This window comes from Volvox carteri, assembly GCF_000143455.1.
Source record: "Volvox carteri f. nagariensis unplaced genomic scaffold VOLCAscaffold_44, whole genome shotgun sequence".
Classification (NCBI taxonomy): domain Eukaryota; kingdom Viridiplantae; phylum Chlorophyta; class Chlorophyceae; order Chlamydomonadales; family Volvocaceae; genus Volvox; species Volvox carteri.
In genome coordinates this window covers 752,976-765,872 of record NW_003307587.1, presented here as the reverse complement: position 1 = coordinate 765,872, position 12,897 = coordinate 752,976, and the positions used below count along the sequence as shown (strand labels likewise).

At 57.6% G+C, this 12,897-nt stretch overlaps 2 protein-coding genes across 2 annotated transcripts in view; one reads left to right on the top strand and one right to left on the bottom strand.

Moving 5' to 3' along the window:
• Positions 1-1,142, top strand: part of VOLCADRAFT_106476 (uncharacterized protein) — a gene marked incomplete at its 5' end in the record, with an annotated part of 1,764 nt that extends 622 nt beyond the window's left edge. Inside the window, one exon of the mRNA XM_002954643.1 lies at positions 460-1,142. Within this exon, the coding sequence (XP_002954689.1) occupies positions 460-612 (153 nt within the window). The 3' untranslated portion in view covers positions 613-1,142. The remainder of the gene's footprint in view (positions 1-459) is intronic.
• Positions 1,143-3,506: 2,364 nt separating this feature from the next.
• VOLCADRAFT_95505 (uncharacterized protein) overlaps positions 3,507-12,897 on the bottom strand; it is a gene marked incomplete at both ends in the record, with an annotated part of 17,896 nt that continues 8,505 nt past the window's right edge. Inside the window, 9 exons of the mRNA XM_002954576.1 lie at positions 3,507-3,607; positions 5,105-5,690; positions 5,886-5,939; positions 7,083-8,579; positions 8,784-8,870; positions 9,450-9,488; positions 9,995-10,085; positions 11,540-11,697; positions 12,238-12,810. Coding sequence (XP_002954622.1) covers positions 3,507-3,607; positions 5,105-5,690; positions 5,886-5,939; positions 7,083-8,579; positions 8,784-8,870; positions 9,450-9,488; positions 9,995-10,085; positions 11,540-11,697; positions 12,238-12,810 — 3,186 coding nt within the window. The remainder of the gene's footprint in view (positions 3,608-5,104; positions 5,691-5,885; positions 5,940-7,082; positions 8,580-8,783; positions 8,871-9,449; positions 9,489-9,994; positions 10,086-11,539; positions 11,698-12,237; positions 12,811-12,897) is intronic.

Here is a 12,897-nt window from a genome sequence, read left to right as displayed (position 1 = left end):
CGCCGCCGCCGCCGCCGCCNCCGCCGCTGCCGCCGCTGCCGCCGCCACTGCAAGGGGTATTGGAAAGGGGGCGGGTGGTGGGCACCGCAGGGTGGTGGCGGGATGATGGGGTGTGCTTCCGGGGTCAATGGGAACATGTGCGGCATGTACGGCATGGTGGTCCTGTGCGCAGGTACGGCATCTTGGGGCATCTTGATGGCTTGACGGGAGACCAAGGGGCGGGTGCCCGAAGTGAGTGATCGCTGAAAGGATTTCATCATTTGTATGGGCGGGCGGGCGGGCGGGCTGTGGCGGCTTGTAGAGCCCGACTTACCGCCTTAACCCCCGATAATACGAGCTCTTCGGGCGCGACCTTGTGTTTGGGGGGAATCCATAATCCGGTTAAAGTCCGGTTAAGATCCGGTTAAAATCCGGTGGCATCACTTATGGTTTCCTAACTGGCTGCATCCTCCTTTGCAGGTTAGCGGCCCCCTAGACGTTAAAGCTCCTGGTTGGATGATGCAGCCCGGTTTGCAAGAGGACCTTACCACATACTACCCGGTAGAGATACCTCTAATGGGAGGCAGAACCCGGCCCCCGTGTATAGCCGTGCAGCCGCCGGCGCACCATTAAGCGCGAGAGGGGCCCCGGGATGAGTTCCCCAAGAGCATCACGACCTGCAGTCAACACACCCATCCGCATGATATATCCGAAGAAAGGGGCTAACGCGCGAGGGTGGTCTTGTCTTGCTGTTTGTGGAGGAAAAAGGATATTATGCCGGCTTGCGGCTAGCTGGGCCACTACTGAAGCCGCAGCCAGATTTACTGTCGGTATTGAGTTGCTGAGTGTTTTTCTGTTAAGGTTGCTGTTTTGTTTGTTGTTTGTTGGTATTGGGGTTGTAATTTTTATTTATCTTCTTCTTCTGTGAAAAGGAAAAGTTGGTCTCGCCGCGATTGCAACGTCCTTTATCCAGAGATGAGGCCTTGCCATGCGCAGGGACCCGTCAAAGGGCGTTTTTTTGGTTGAGCACAATTATAGAACTCGTATTTATATCTCTGGATGGTTTCACCGAATCGATGGTTTCACCGAACTGTAAAACCCTAAGTTGTCGTGAAATTGAGAGCCAATATGTGTATCTCCCACTTCGTACGATTTCAGTCACTGGGAGGTAAGCGTGCGTGGCGATGATTGGTCTATTGGGTATTGGTGTTGGGTTGCTGTGACGCGACGCCGTGGTGGAGGCGTCTTGCTGTGGGGGGGCTGCGGCAAGTAAGCAATAGCGGTGTTGCATGGACTCTCTCTGGACTCTCGCTTTTTACTGTCACGACTTGAAAGCTGAAGGTTGCCTGCAATCGTCGGCGGGCGAACCCTCGTGTCGCTTTGCTCTTTTATTTTTGCGCCGGCCGTTCCGCGGTGTTGTTTTTCATTGGCTTGGCTTCACCTCAGCTGCTAGCTCCTGCGCGCCTTCCGCGTTTAATCTCTTTTAGTCGGACAACGCACCGAAAACCACTCGCGTAACAGTACAATAACAGCAGATATTGATACTCGTCTTAATACTTCATTGTGGACTTCCCTTTGACCTGAAATTTTGCTTTACGTAATAAGCATAGACATGGCATAGAGATGCTTACTAATGCTTTGGGTTGCTACGATGGCGCTGTATTCGGTCGTCTAATGAGGACTTTTGTGGTCGGTTGTGGAGATCATCTTTTAAGTGTTATTTAATTGCAATTCTGTTTTGTCCGATTATAGGAAGCAGAAGGTTGACTTACTTTCCGTGCTTGACAAGCAGCAGTCGTGGTCAGCGATTACGCACAGCTTCCAAAACTATTTTGGGGTTTCTGCGATAAAGCGCTGCTATTGTAGACCGTATGTTTGGCGGACGGGTGCGCACGTTTTGGCGGACAGATGCCATATTTAAGCAGCCCCTCGCACAATTGTGTCCGGTCGTACTGTGCCGAATAAACCGTTCGTACAAGACGCCCAAAAGCCAGGCGCGAAATTTACCGCGCGGATGCACGCGTGCGATTCTCAAAATGCGCGTGTACAAGTGTATGTCTTTTTTTGGCGAAAGGCCGCGGTGTGCCAGCGCGCTGCGCAGTAGGGCATGTTGGCCACAGTCGCACACGGCAAGCAGGCCCGGAGGAATGGGTGGCTGTTTTGACGTAACTGAAAGCATACAATTTTGCTTGCACGACTGGGCTCATGAAACGGCCGCGGGAAGAGGAAGCGTCTGGCGAAGCGGCACTTTTCGTAGTAGTAGCAGTAGTAGCAGTAGCAGGGTGGTAGAGGGCCATGGGGGCCATAAAAACGGATCGTGGCCTCGATGCCATCTGTTCTGGAGGACAGCTCTTTGGGGGGAATGAAGTCAGCCTTAAATTGGCATCGTGCCTTTCCGGTCTTCTTCTTCTTCGTCGCCATCCTTGCCTTGCCTTCACCCTCCTTGGTGCACCCGACAGCTTCCACAAGCTTCACGAAACAGTCCACATACAATCGCTGAGTAGTAGTTGCCGATAGATAAATCCCTAGGGTGGATACAAATTCAAGTAGCTTACGGGTGGCTTTACGGGTTTTGGAGCTCTAATTTCTTTGCAGTGTACGGCATTCATCACGGTATCCATCAATCAGAGAGAACGCCGCGGTCTTTTTAAAAGTAAAACCGTGTCACTCGAGGACGTGTATCTGTATGCAAGTACGTATGCATATGAACACATATACGTGTAGTCAGAAGTGGTGGCCTCTTTTACCTGGCTTCGCTATATCCTGACATGTACGACTGTACTGCAAGCAGAAGTACGCATCAAGCAATTTTCCCAACATTCCACCCCACACACCCCCAAAGGCGCACATTCGACACGGACGAATACAACCACCACCGCCGTCGAGGCCAAAAAAGTACTACACAAGTGTTTGCGCTTCTGGAGGAGGGCAGAAGACCGTACTAAAGCCGTACTTTTGCTGTACATATTCGCGTATCCTAGGATACATCGCGCAAGCGATCTACCCACGGACCACTAAAACCTGAGCGCGACGACCTGAGCGCGACGGAAGCGCGCCTTTTATCTATTAATGAAGAGGTGGCTGTCTGACATAAGCAGGGCCTACAGATTTTATTTTCAATTAATAATGCCAACAACAAACAAAAGGCAAAAACGCGAAAACCATGCGCGCAGGGCTTCAAAATAACAAAATCGGACCGCGGGCATGAAGCCGCGGCCTACATGTACGTCAGCTGCAATGACAACTATGTTATGTAAAGAGTATTTGAAACCCACATCGCGCGTCCTTGTTTGCCTTGCGGACTAGTACGACAGCACAGCACTTCTCAGCCGGTAAAGACACCTACGTACGACATGTACGACGTCCGAGTGGACACGGAGTACGGATGTTGCTGAAACCCTCGGGGCCCCCGATGTGGAGGCCCCTCCTCGACCGGGCAACCCCTTAACGACCCGAAGACGGCTCTGCATGCAGCTCCTTCTCTTCATATGGCCGGTACGGCACATGACGTAATCGCCTTCTAATTCTCAACTACCCGAGCATATCACATCGTCATGCTGATGTGGTGCGGTTGCGTGCGTCTGGACGTTGTCTGACGACGTTTGCGTCCGCACGCGGTTGCGTGCGTCTGGACGGGCGTCGGGGTGATAGATCGATCGAGTTTCCGAGAATCCGACAGAACAACAAAAAATAAGAGTTAATGAAAGGGCCATTATGAAACGATTAAGGCAACGGAATAACAACAACAAAAATAAACGCGTGTCAATACTCAACAATGAAATCCCGCGGAAAAGAGATCGAGAGGTAATATATTTGAAAAGAGACTAAATTGATATTTATGTACCAACAGAGCCAACGGCTTCCAACTGCTTTCCCAACCGTTTTTGGGGTTCCGACCTTTCGATCCGAAAAACAAAAACGACACGCTGTTGAAGTATATAGGGGAGATGGATGGATGACACAAGCATACATATACTGTTGATGGCAAAACCGTGTCTCACATCACCGTGCAATGATTATTACTTATTGCACATCGTTTCTTCAACACTACATTGTACGACACTGTACTATATTGTACGACACACGTCCTGCCTAAGCGTGTTGTCAACAAAGCGTCAAATGCTCCGCTGCGGCCAACTTAAGGTGGATCCATTTTCGCGGCCCCTCAGACGTAACCCCCCTGTCTTTGTGATGTGTATGTATGTATGTATGTGTGTGTTTTCACGGCAATACGGCCTCCCCAGTCCCTACATCCCCTCCCATCGCATGGATCTCATGGATGCAGGACATATGAAACGGTGGAGATAATCATCCAACCACCGCGCCACTCCACACTTGCTTCCGTACAAACGCTCCGGCTCCCGTACGGCAGTTCAAGGCTTTCCTCTCCCATGCAGTCAGGAAACTTTCGAAGCCGGCAGGCCCTTCCGTCGTGTTGGGGCGCGTGTGTGTGTTTTACCCTCGCGCGTCGTCGCCGAAACCCCAATATCCCCCCCAGCTAGACTGCAAATGCTCGAATGTATGCGAATATGTACGTATATATGTATGTATGTATGTATGTCAGGCCGATTAAAACTGTTTCACTAGGAACAACGGACAGTCCACGACAACAATGACATCATGCGTGGCGACAGCCGCCCCGGGTCGCCTACACCGCCCCCTCAGCACGACTAACTGACGAACAGCACTGACTAACTGACGCTGATCGAACTTATTTTGGTACTTATCGTACATTAGTCAGTCGCTCAATTTTTGCCGTACATTCAGTTTTCCAATTGTCCAACCCTAACACCCAACCTGCAAAAGCTAACGAGCCTACAAAAGTAAACTTTTTATAAATTTGCAAGCAAGCAAGATGCAAAAAAATGCAGATACGACCTCAATTTATGTTTCATAACTGCAACCACTAACCACCAACCACCAACCACCAACCCGCGGATCTTCTCCCTCTCTCATCATCTAACCGCCCCGTCTCGTCTCTTCCGCCACGTCCATACAACCAACTTCCGCTCGGCGGCTGCACCATCACCTTCCCTCCTCCGAAACCATCACCTTCACGCGCATTACACTTCTTCCCCCTCCCCCTCCCCCTCCTGCTCCTCCCCCACCTCAAAAAGGTACTCACCCAAACTGCCCAAGTCAGGCAGCGGAGGCAGTGGCTCACCAAATGGAATCGCCGTACCGGCGGCGGCGGCGGCGCCGCCGCCGTCACACGCGCGGGAACTAGCAAACGGTGAGGACATGTACGACACTGCAGCAAAATGCCGTTGGGCCGTCAGATCGGTCTCTGAGGCTGCTGAGTCTCCGCGGCCGGCGCCGCCGCCATTTCCCACTCTTCGGACGTCCGCCGCCGCGGCGTCAACGCTGAAGCTGCCGTCGCCGCCGCCGCCGCCCTCATCCTCGCTAGCCGTTGCGACTGCCGCCTCCTTCAGGCGCCCCGACTCTGACTTAATGAACAAGGTGGCCTGTCTCCCGCCACTATCATCCGCGTGTACCACATCCATGTACGATGCTGTGGCGGCGGCGGCGGCTGCGGCGGCCGCCGCCGCCGCCGCCGCCCAGGCCTCCTCCGCCTCCCCACCCATACACTCCAGCTGCTCCATAACCGCATCCTCCAGCTCGTCCTGCTCGTCCGCAACGTCCGGCATTACCTCATCAAACGTACCTGAAGTGTACGGCAACACGGCCGTGCTGCCGTCAGCGCTACTAGCCTGTGCAGTATTGGTGTTGCCGCCCGCCGCGAGCGGCAGCATCGTCTCGAGCGCAGCCCACGGGTTTAGACATCTTGCAAAATTCGATCCTCCGACGCCGCCGGCATCGGTGGCGTCGGCGTCGGCGTCGGCGGACGCGCCGATATTGGTAGTGGCGACAGTGGCGGCGACCACGCCGTCGGCCACAGCAGCGACCACACCCTGCGATGCAACCTCCTCCAGGTCACTGACGTCAACACTGAGCGAAGGCTGTGGTACGGCACATTGTACGGCAGTAAGCGGATCAGCTGCGAACTGATCAGCATCCGTACGGCCCTTTTGGCCGAGCATTGACGTTGGAGGCTGGAATGGCGGCAGACGCAGCGGGAGACCCTGGACAGTGTCTGCTGCTGCTGCCGCTGCCGCTGCTGCTGCTGCTGCTGCCGCTGCCGCTGGTGCTGCTGCCAGATCAGCTTTCGCCAGCGCTGGCGGGATCTGCGGTCCTGATAAAATACCGATGCCGCCACCGGTGCCGCCACCGCCGGTGGAGGCGCCAGCGCCGCCGGCGGAGGCGGCGGTGTACGGCGGAACCCACCACTCAGTGTAAGGGAATGCCCCCGGAGGACACATTGCAGTGGCAACGACAGGCGGTGTCGTACCATTTGCCGTCGCCGCTACCACCCGCACTGGCGATGGCGGCCAGTTTGTGCCGGCGGCACCGCCAGCGACGGCGGCGGCGGCAGCGGCGGCAGCAGAAGCGGCGGAAGGAGCGGCGGCGTCAAGCGCTACTTCGTTCGTATTTTCCGTCAAACACTCCCCAGGGGGAAATCCAACGGTGTGTACGGTACGGTGCGCAGGGTCGAAGGCAGCAGCTTCCACGGAGAATCCCGGACTGGCGGAAATGACAGACCCGTGGGTCAGTACTGCACCCGGCCGGCACGGCTCTGCGACGTCCATAACCGTGTCCAATCCTAGGGCAGCATTCGCCGACGGCCCAAACGCATTTAGGGCTCCAGAACCAATCTCGCCAACGCTGCCGTACATTATGCCGCCGACGCTCGGGGCTACGTCGCGGCCGGCGGCTTGAGGGACCGGGCCGCGTAACGACGGCTGCATTGGCGGTGGCGGCGGCGCCGCCGCCGCCATTGCCTCCCCGTCCGCTGCCTCTTGAAACAGTTGTACGATCGTACGCCATCGCTGACCCGAACTGGTGGTGGCGGAACTGCGAAGAGCCGAGTGAACCCCGAACAGTTCTTGTTGTTGTTGTTGTTGCTGCTGCTGCTGCTGCTGCTGCTCCGGTGGCTGTAGCTGTAGCAGAGGCGGCAGCGACAGCGGTTGCGACGATGTACGGCACTGTTGTACGACCGGCGGAGCCGACCACCGCGACGGCAGTGCAGTCAGTCCCGCCGGCACCGGACCGCAACTGCTACTGCCAGTGCTACTGCTACCAACAGCTCCGAAAGCAGATCCAAGTTGCCGTACTAACTGCGGGGCCAGCGGGGGCGGCGGCGGGGGAGGCATCTGCGCCAGCGGCAGCTGTGCGCCGTACCTCCGTGGCTGCGACGCGGCATCCGACGTGTCCCCAACCGACGGCGCCGCCGCTGCCGCTGCGGCAGCCGCCAGCCAGGACTCCAAGGTACACGACACGGGAGGTTGCTCCCCAGCCGCTGTCCCCGTCCCCGCCGCCGCCGCCGCCATGCCTTCCGGCGGCGGTGGCGGCTGCCCTTGATATCCCGGCGTGAAAGTCAGCTGCGGCGGCGGCGGCAGAGGCAGCGATTGCGCCCTGCACCGTGCGAAGCTCTCTATGCTTCGTATGACATCACCCGCGCGGTAGCGCGACGAAATGCTGCTCTGCCGCTGCAGACCCACTCCGCCACCGCCGTCACCGTCACCGCCGCCGCCGCCGCCAGCCCTTGCCATTATCTCGTCCCAGGGGGCCGTCGACCCCGCTGGGACCGCCTGAGGATGTTGTACGGCCCAGCTCGATGGGGGACACAGGGCAGGGCCATCAGCCGACGCCGCCGCTGCGGCGGGAGCGGCGGCGCCACCGCCACCGCCGCCGCCGCCCAGCAGAGCCAGTGTGGACTGGACAGGGTTGCGCTGCAACGGCGACGACGGCGGCAGAGAGGACGACGGCGGCAGCGCAGCAGCAGCAGCAGCGGCGGCGGCGGCGCAGGAAGACGCTCCGGAACCCAACGGCACGTGCAATTTCAGCGGCGGCGCCATAGCAGCGACAGGTCCCGCGGGCTCTGCAGCGACATGGGTGTACGGCACCGCGGGCGGGCAGCCGCTGGCCTGGGCAGCTGGCCGCGACGTTGACGTCAGGTTATCGGACCTTCCGACGCCGCCGAGCACGGCGGCGCCAAGAAATCGACTGCCGTGGTCGCCGCTAGCGACCCTGTTCGCGCCGCTGCCGCCGCCGCCGCCGCCGCCGCCGTGCTTCTTGCGCACTCGGGCGCTGTGGGGGCTCCGGGACGACACACAAAGCGGTGCGCGATGCTGCTGTCGGAGATGCTGCTGGTGCTGGTGCTGCGGGTGCTGCAGGCTGCGGCTACGATGCAGTGTACGACTGCCGCTGGCGCCACCAGCTCCGGCGGCGGCGGTAACAGGGGTGGTGGAGGCACATGAAGCGTCGCCCGCAGCGCCGCCGCCGTGGTCCGCAGCCATATCCGTACCCGTCGTGTCGGCCCCGATGGCACCAGTGCCGCCGCCGCCGCCGTCGCCGCCGCTGCAGCACAGTGCCATGCTCTCGTCTAGCAGGCGTGCGGACGCCGCCAACAGCGACGACATTGAGGGCGGAGAGAATTGCGGCGAGGGCCCTTGTACGGATATCCCCCCCTGTAGCGTCGCCGTCGTCCCTCCGCTGCCACCCCAATTCCAGGCAGTTAGCTTTTCAGTCTGTTGCTGCTGCTGCATGTACGGCTGGTGAAACATGTGTAGCAGCTGCTCTGGTTGTTGAGCTAAGCCGTACTCCCGTGTTTGCGGCTCCTGCAGCTGCTCCGCGGATGGCAGCGACGACAGCGGCGGCGGCGGCGGCGGCGGCGGCGGCGGTGGCGGTGTTGACATCTCCGGCAGGCATGTCGGCTGTAGCAAGTCTAACCGGACCTCACTCACATTCTGTCCGTACAAGCTCTCACTGCCGTACACCACTGCGCGTGGCAGCGGTGGCGCCGGCAGCGATAGACCTTCTTGCGTCGCGACCTGAACCCCGCCGTCGCCGTCGCCGTCGTGTCGTACTAACAGATCCTCAACCTGTTTGCATATCAGCTCACTCCCCCCCTCTGATACTTCTCTAGACCTAGAAGACGTCGCATTACTTGCTGCTACTGCTGCTACTGCTGCTACTGCTGCTGCTGCTGCTGCTGTTGGCGGCCCTGGCGGCACTGGCGCTGCTTCTGGAAGCGAAGTTAGCGACACGTCCAGGAACTGCCGGAGGACCGACTGTGAATTGTACGACGGTTGCGTCAGATGCGACGGTGCAGCCGCCGCCGCCGCCACAGAGATGCATTCCGACGGATGCATGGCGTGTGTACGGCGACGGCTCGACGTCACTCCCTTCCTCGGCGATGACGACGCTGCGGGGAGCTGGAGAACGCGCTTCGGCGATGGTGACGGCGGCGACGGCGGCTTCAGTGTAGTGGCGGCGCCGCCGCCGGGCGCGGCGGCGGCGGCGGCATCCACAGCGGCGGCGGCGGCGGCGGCGGCGATGCGCTCGTCGAGGTCATCAGGGGCCCTCTGGACTTGGTCCGTTGGGGGGGAACCGTTACATATGCTGCGAACCGTTATGATCAAGGCCCGTTTCGACATGCCGCGCAGGCGCTGAAAAGAGGGGGTGGAAAAAGGTAGAAAGGAGAGGGAGGGTTTTTCCGTTAACCGTTTACCATTGCCGGTACGCAGTAAAACTCATATTTAACTCTACCTACAACTCCGGAACGGTTACATGACATGTAAAAGATATTTCCTATATATAAAGGAAAAAAACTGTTTTTGTTTCTGGGCTCCAAAGCTGAGCTGTGCAGGTGGGGCATGACAGCCGCATGACCGCCGTCACGTTGCCGCCACTTTTTGCCCCGCATCTCCTAACTCAACAGAGAAGAACGCACGTTTCCTAAACAGGCTAGTCAGTCAAAAATGAATCCCCCCAGGTGTAGACTTTTTGGATAACGCCGGAGTCAACCACGGATTGTTTTTTTGTATAATATTATTATCGATCTACCTCCCCTCCCCCAGTCACGCGCATAATATCACTGGGAGGAGGAGGAAACCCGACGGATAAGTACCCCCAGATCTACCCCCCCCCGGCAGTCACACGCCGACGGCCCCACCTGCAGCAGCGGGTCATCCTGGTACGTCGCAAGCGGGAAGTTCAGCTCGGCAGCATCTCCCCGCATACAGAGCGCCGCCAGGTCGTACGCCCTGTCGTACAGACGCGGCATCGTTAGGTGACGCGATTAGGGGTGTGAAGCGTGGAGTGAAGCGGGTTAGGGTTTTTTGATGTGTGTGCGCGAGGCGGGGTAAGAGAGGGAGCTGGGAGGGGGGTGCGAGGGAAGAAAGACGAACCACGAACGAGTGAAGTCGAGTGGGGACCGGGGGAAAAGACGGGGGGGGAGAAGTCCGGAATGCGTGAGAACGCGGGAAATGAAGTGTCGTACATTGGCCAGAAGGTCCGAGAAACTGCTGGCGGGAGCACAAATGACGTCATCAACCCCATTCATTACTTCAGGGGGGGAAAAGAGGAAGAGGGGCCTCGATGATGCCCGAAGCAGCGACCTAACTTGCCCCTAGTCCTCAGGGTTCTTCACCAGGGTACCCAAAAATTTCGGTCGTGTCCGAAACCCTCTAAATAACCTTTCGGGGCCCTTCCCGAAAGTTTTCCCGTCAGCCTGACAGTTTTTCGGGCACCCCGAAACTGTCTGAAGCGGTTTTCGGAGTAAAATTCAGCTGGTTTCTTTCTATCGTAATATGCTAGGACGGCTGAAGTAACAAGTGTTTGACTTTGGGAACATGGCGCCTGGGAGCAATCGTTCAGGCGGGGATTTTACCCAAAGCCAAGGAGGCGCCGCTCCTCATCCACCTATGCAGCAATTGCCTCCGCCACACCTCCCACATCATCATCGTCCGTCTCCTCAGACGGGTACACCTCGTCACTTGCCACATTCTCGACCTCCTCGTTATCAGAAGGATAATAGGCCTCTGCAATTTCACTGCCCACACTGCCCTCATCATCACTCTCATCAGGCAGAACACAGTCGCCCACCTTGGCAATATGGTGCAGGAGCCCAACCGCGCCCGAAAACATGTAAATTAAAGCTGAAATATCGTTCGGTTTTCTCCGAAAATGCCTTCGGAAGGCTTCGGTGGGCCCCCCGAAGAAATGCTTCAAAAGGCTCAAAATCCGTTCGATGCTCCGGTTCGCACTAATTTTCCTTTCGGGCAAAACGGAAAAATCTCAAAAATGTTCGGGCCCGAATCGGGGTGAAGAACCCTGCTAGTCCTGCCTAACTTACCCCCCTGTTCGAGCCGCTACACGGGAAAAGGCGCGTCACAAAGGGCAAAAAGTGAGTGCAGTGCCACGACCCAGCCCGGTGCAGGAAATTCGGGGGAATGAACACGAAACACAACGCGTAAATCGATTGGGAAGGCAGTATTTTGTCGTACATATGCCGTACATCTGCACATTGAAAAACACAATTACACAAAACGTGAAATCATGAATAAATGTATTATGATACATTATTCATATTACTAAGGACCACGAGGGAAGATATGGGCACAGCAGGGCGCCGTACATTTATGCCGTACATTAACGTGACGTGATGCGACATGTATTACGTCAGGTGGAAATTGTGGTAAACGTGTTGTCGTCGTACCTTGCAGCTTGACCGGCGGTTAAGAAAGAGCCCAAATGCAGCTGACGGCCCTTGCCCGTACCGCTGCTATCCCCGCTATCCCAAATGTGGGCCTCCCAGCGGCCCGTACGCTTGTACTTCACATTAAGTCGTACACATGTACAGCAGGGGAACCAAAGCTGGCGTCAGGTCGCAGCAGTTTGAGGAAAGCTCGGATCAAATCCACCAGAAGTGCACATCATATGGAATTAATATAAATTAGTTTATTAATTATAAATAAAAAGCTTTAAAACCGCCAGTTAAACTCGACAATGTATTTATGTGCCCTTTGGCTCCGTTTGTTTGCTTTTTACATCACACCACCTTGGTAGCCCGCTGAAATAATAATAAACCAAAACAACGATAATAACAACAACAGAACAAAATGGGGGCAGGCAGAAGAGATGGCGACTCCAGCAGCGGAGGAGGACGCGGAGAGCCTGATTAGGCAACTGGACCTGGCTGTGACTTCCTCCGCCCTCTCTCCTCATGTGCCGTTACGTCCGTGGACAGATCTCCTCCTCGCTCGCATACCCCTAGCTGTCAAGAAGTACGTCTTGGCACATGGTATGCCGTACATGGTACACGGTATGCCGTACAAAATATTTCCCGTACAGGAACAAATATCGGTTCTCGCGGAACGTTGATACGGCACGAAAAGAGAGCAGGTGATGTCGTACCTGCGACACGCCGATGTACGGGCTGCTGCGGCTCTTAGGCCCCGAGCGGCCCTTGCGGCGTGAAGACTGCGGCGAAGCATCACGTACGGCAAGATCGGCCGCCGTCGGCTCCGTGGCCTCAGCGCTGCCGACGCCGACGGGACCGAAGACGTCTGCCGTACACGGAGTCGTGTCGCCGCCTGCCGCTGTGGCAGCGACGGCGGGAGGTGCTACTGCTGCTACTAACGCCTGCTGCTGCATCGTACAGTCCGCGTCACTGCTGCTGCAATGACCCACGGGTCCGCCGCTGCCGCGACTTCCCGCGGGGCCTTCCAAGCCGGCGCCACCGCCGAAGCCGTATTCCTGACCGCCGTCACTCGGCGGCCGGGGATACCAACCGCTGCGGCTTGACGGCGGCGGCGGCGCTGCCGCCGTCACCACCTGCCCGTACTCTCCGCCGTTGCACCCACCATAACCGCTACCACCGCTACACCCAAGCTGATGCCCAAAATTGTAATGTACGGCGCAGCCGGGCTCTCCAGAGGACGACAAAGGCCCCATCACCGCCGCCATCGTCGCCTGTTGCTGTCCCTGCTGTGAATCGGCCAGGATTGGCGGCGGCGGCGGCGGCGGCATCGGCGGCGGCGGCAATGCGTGCTGGGTTTCACCATTGTGGGAGGA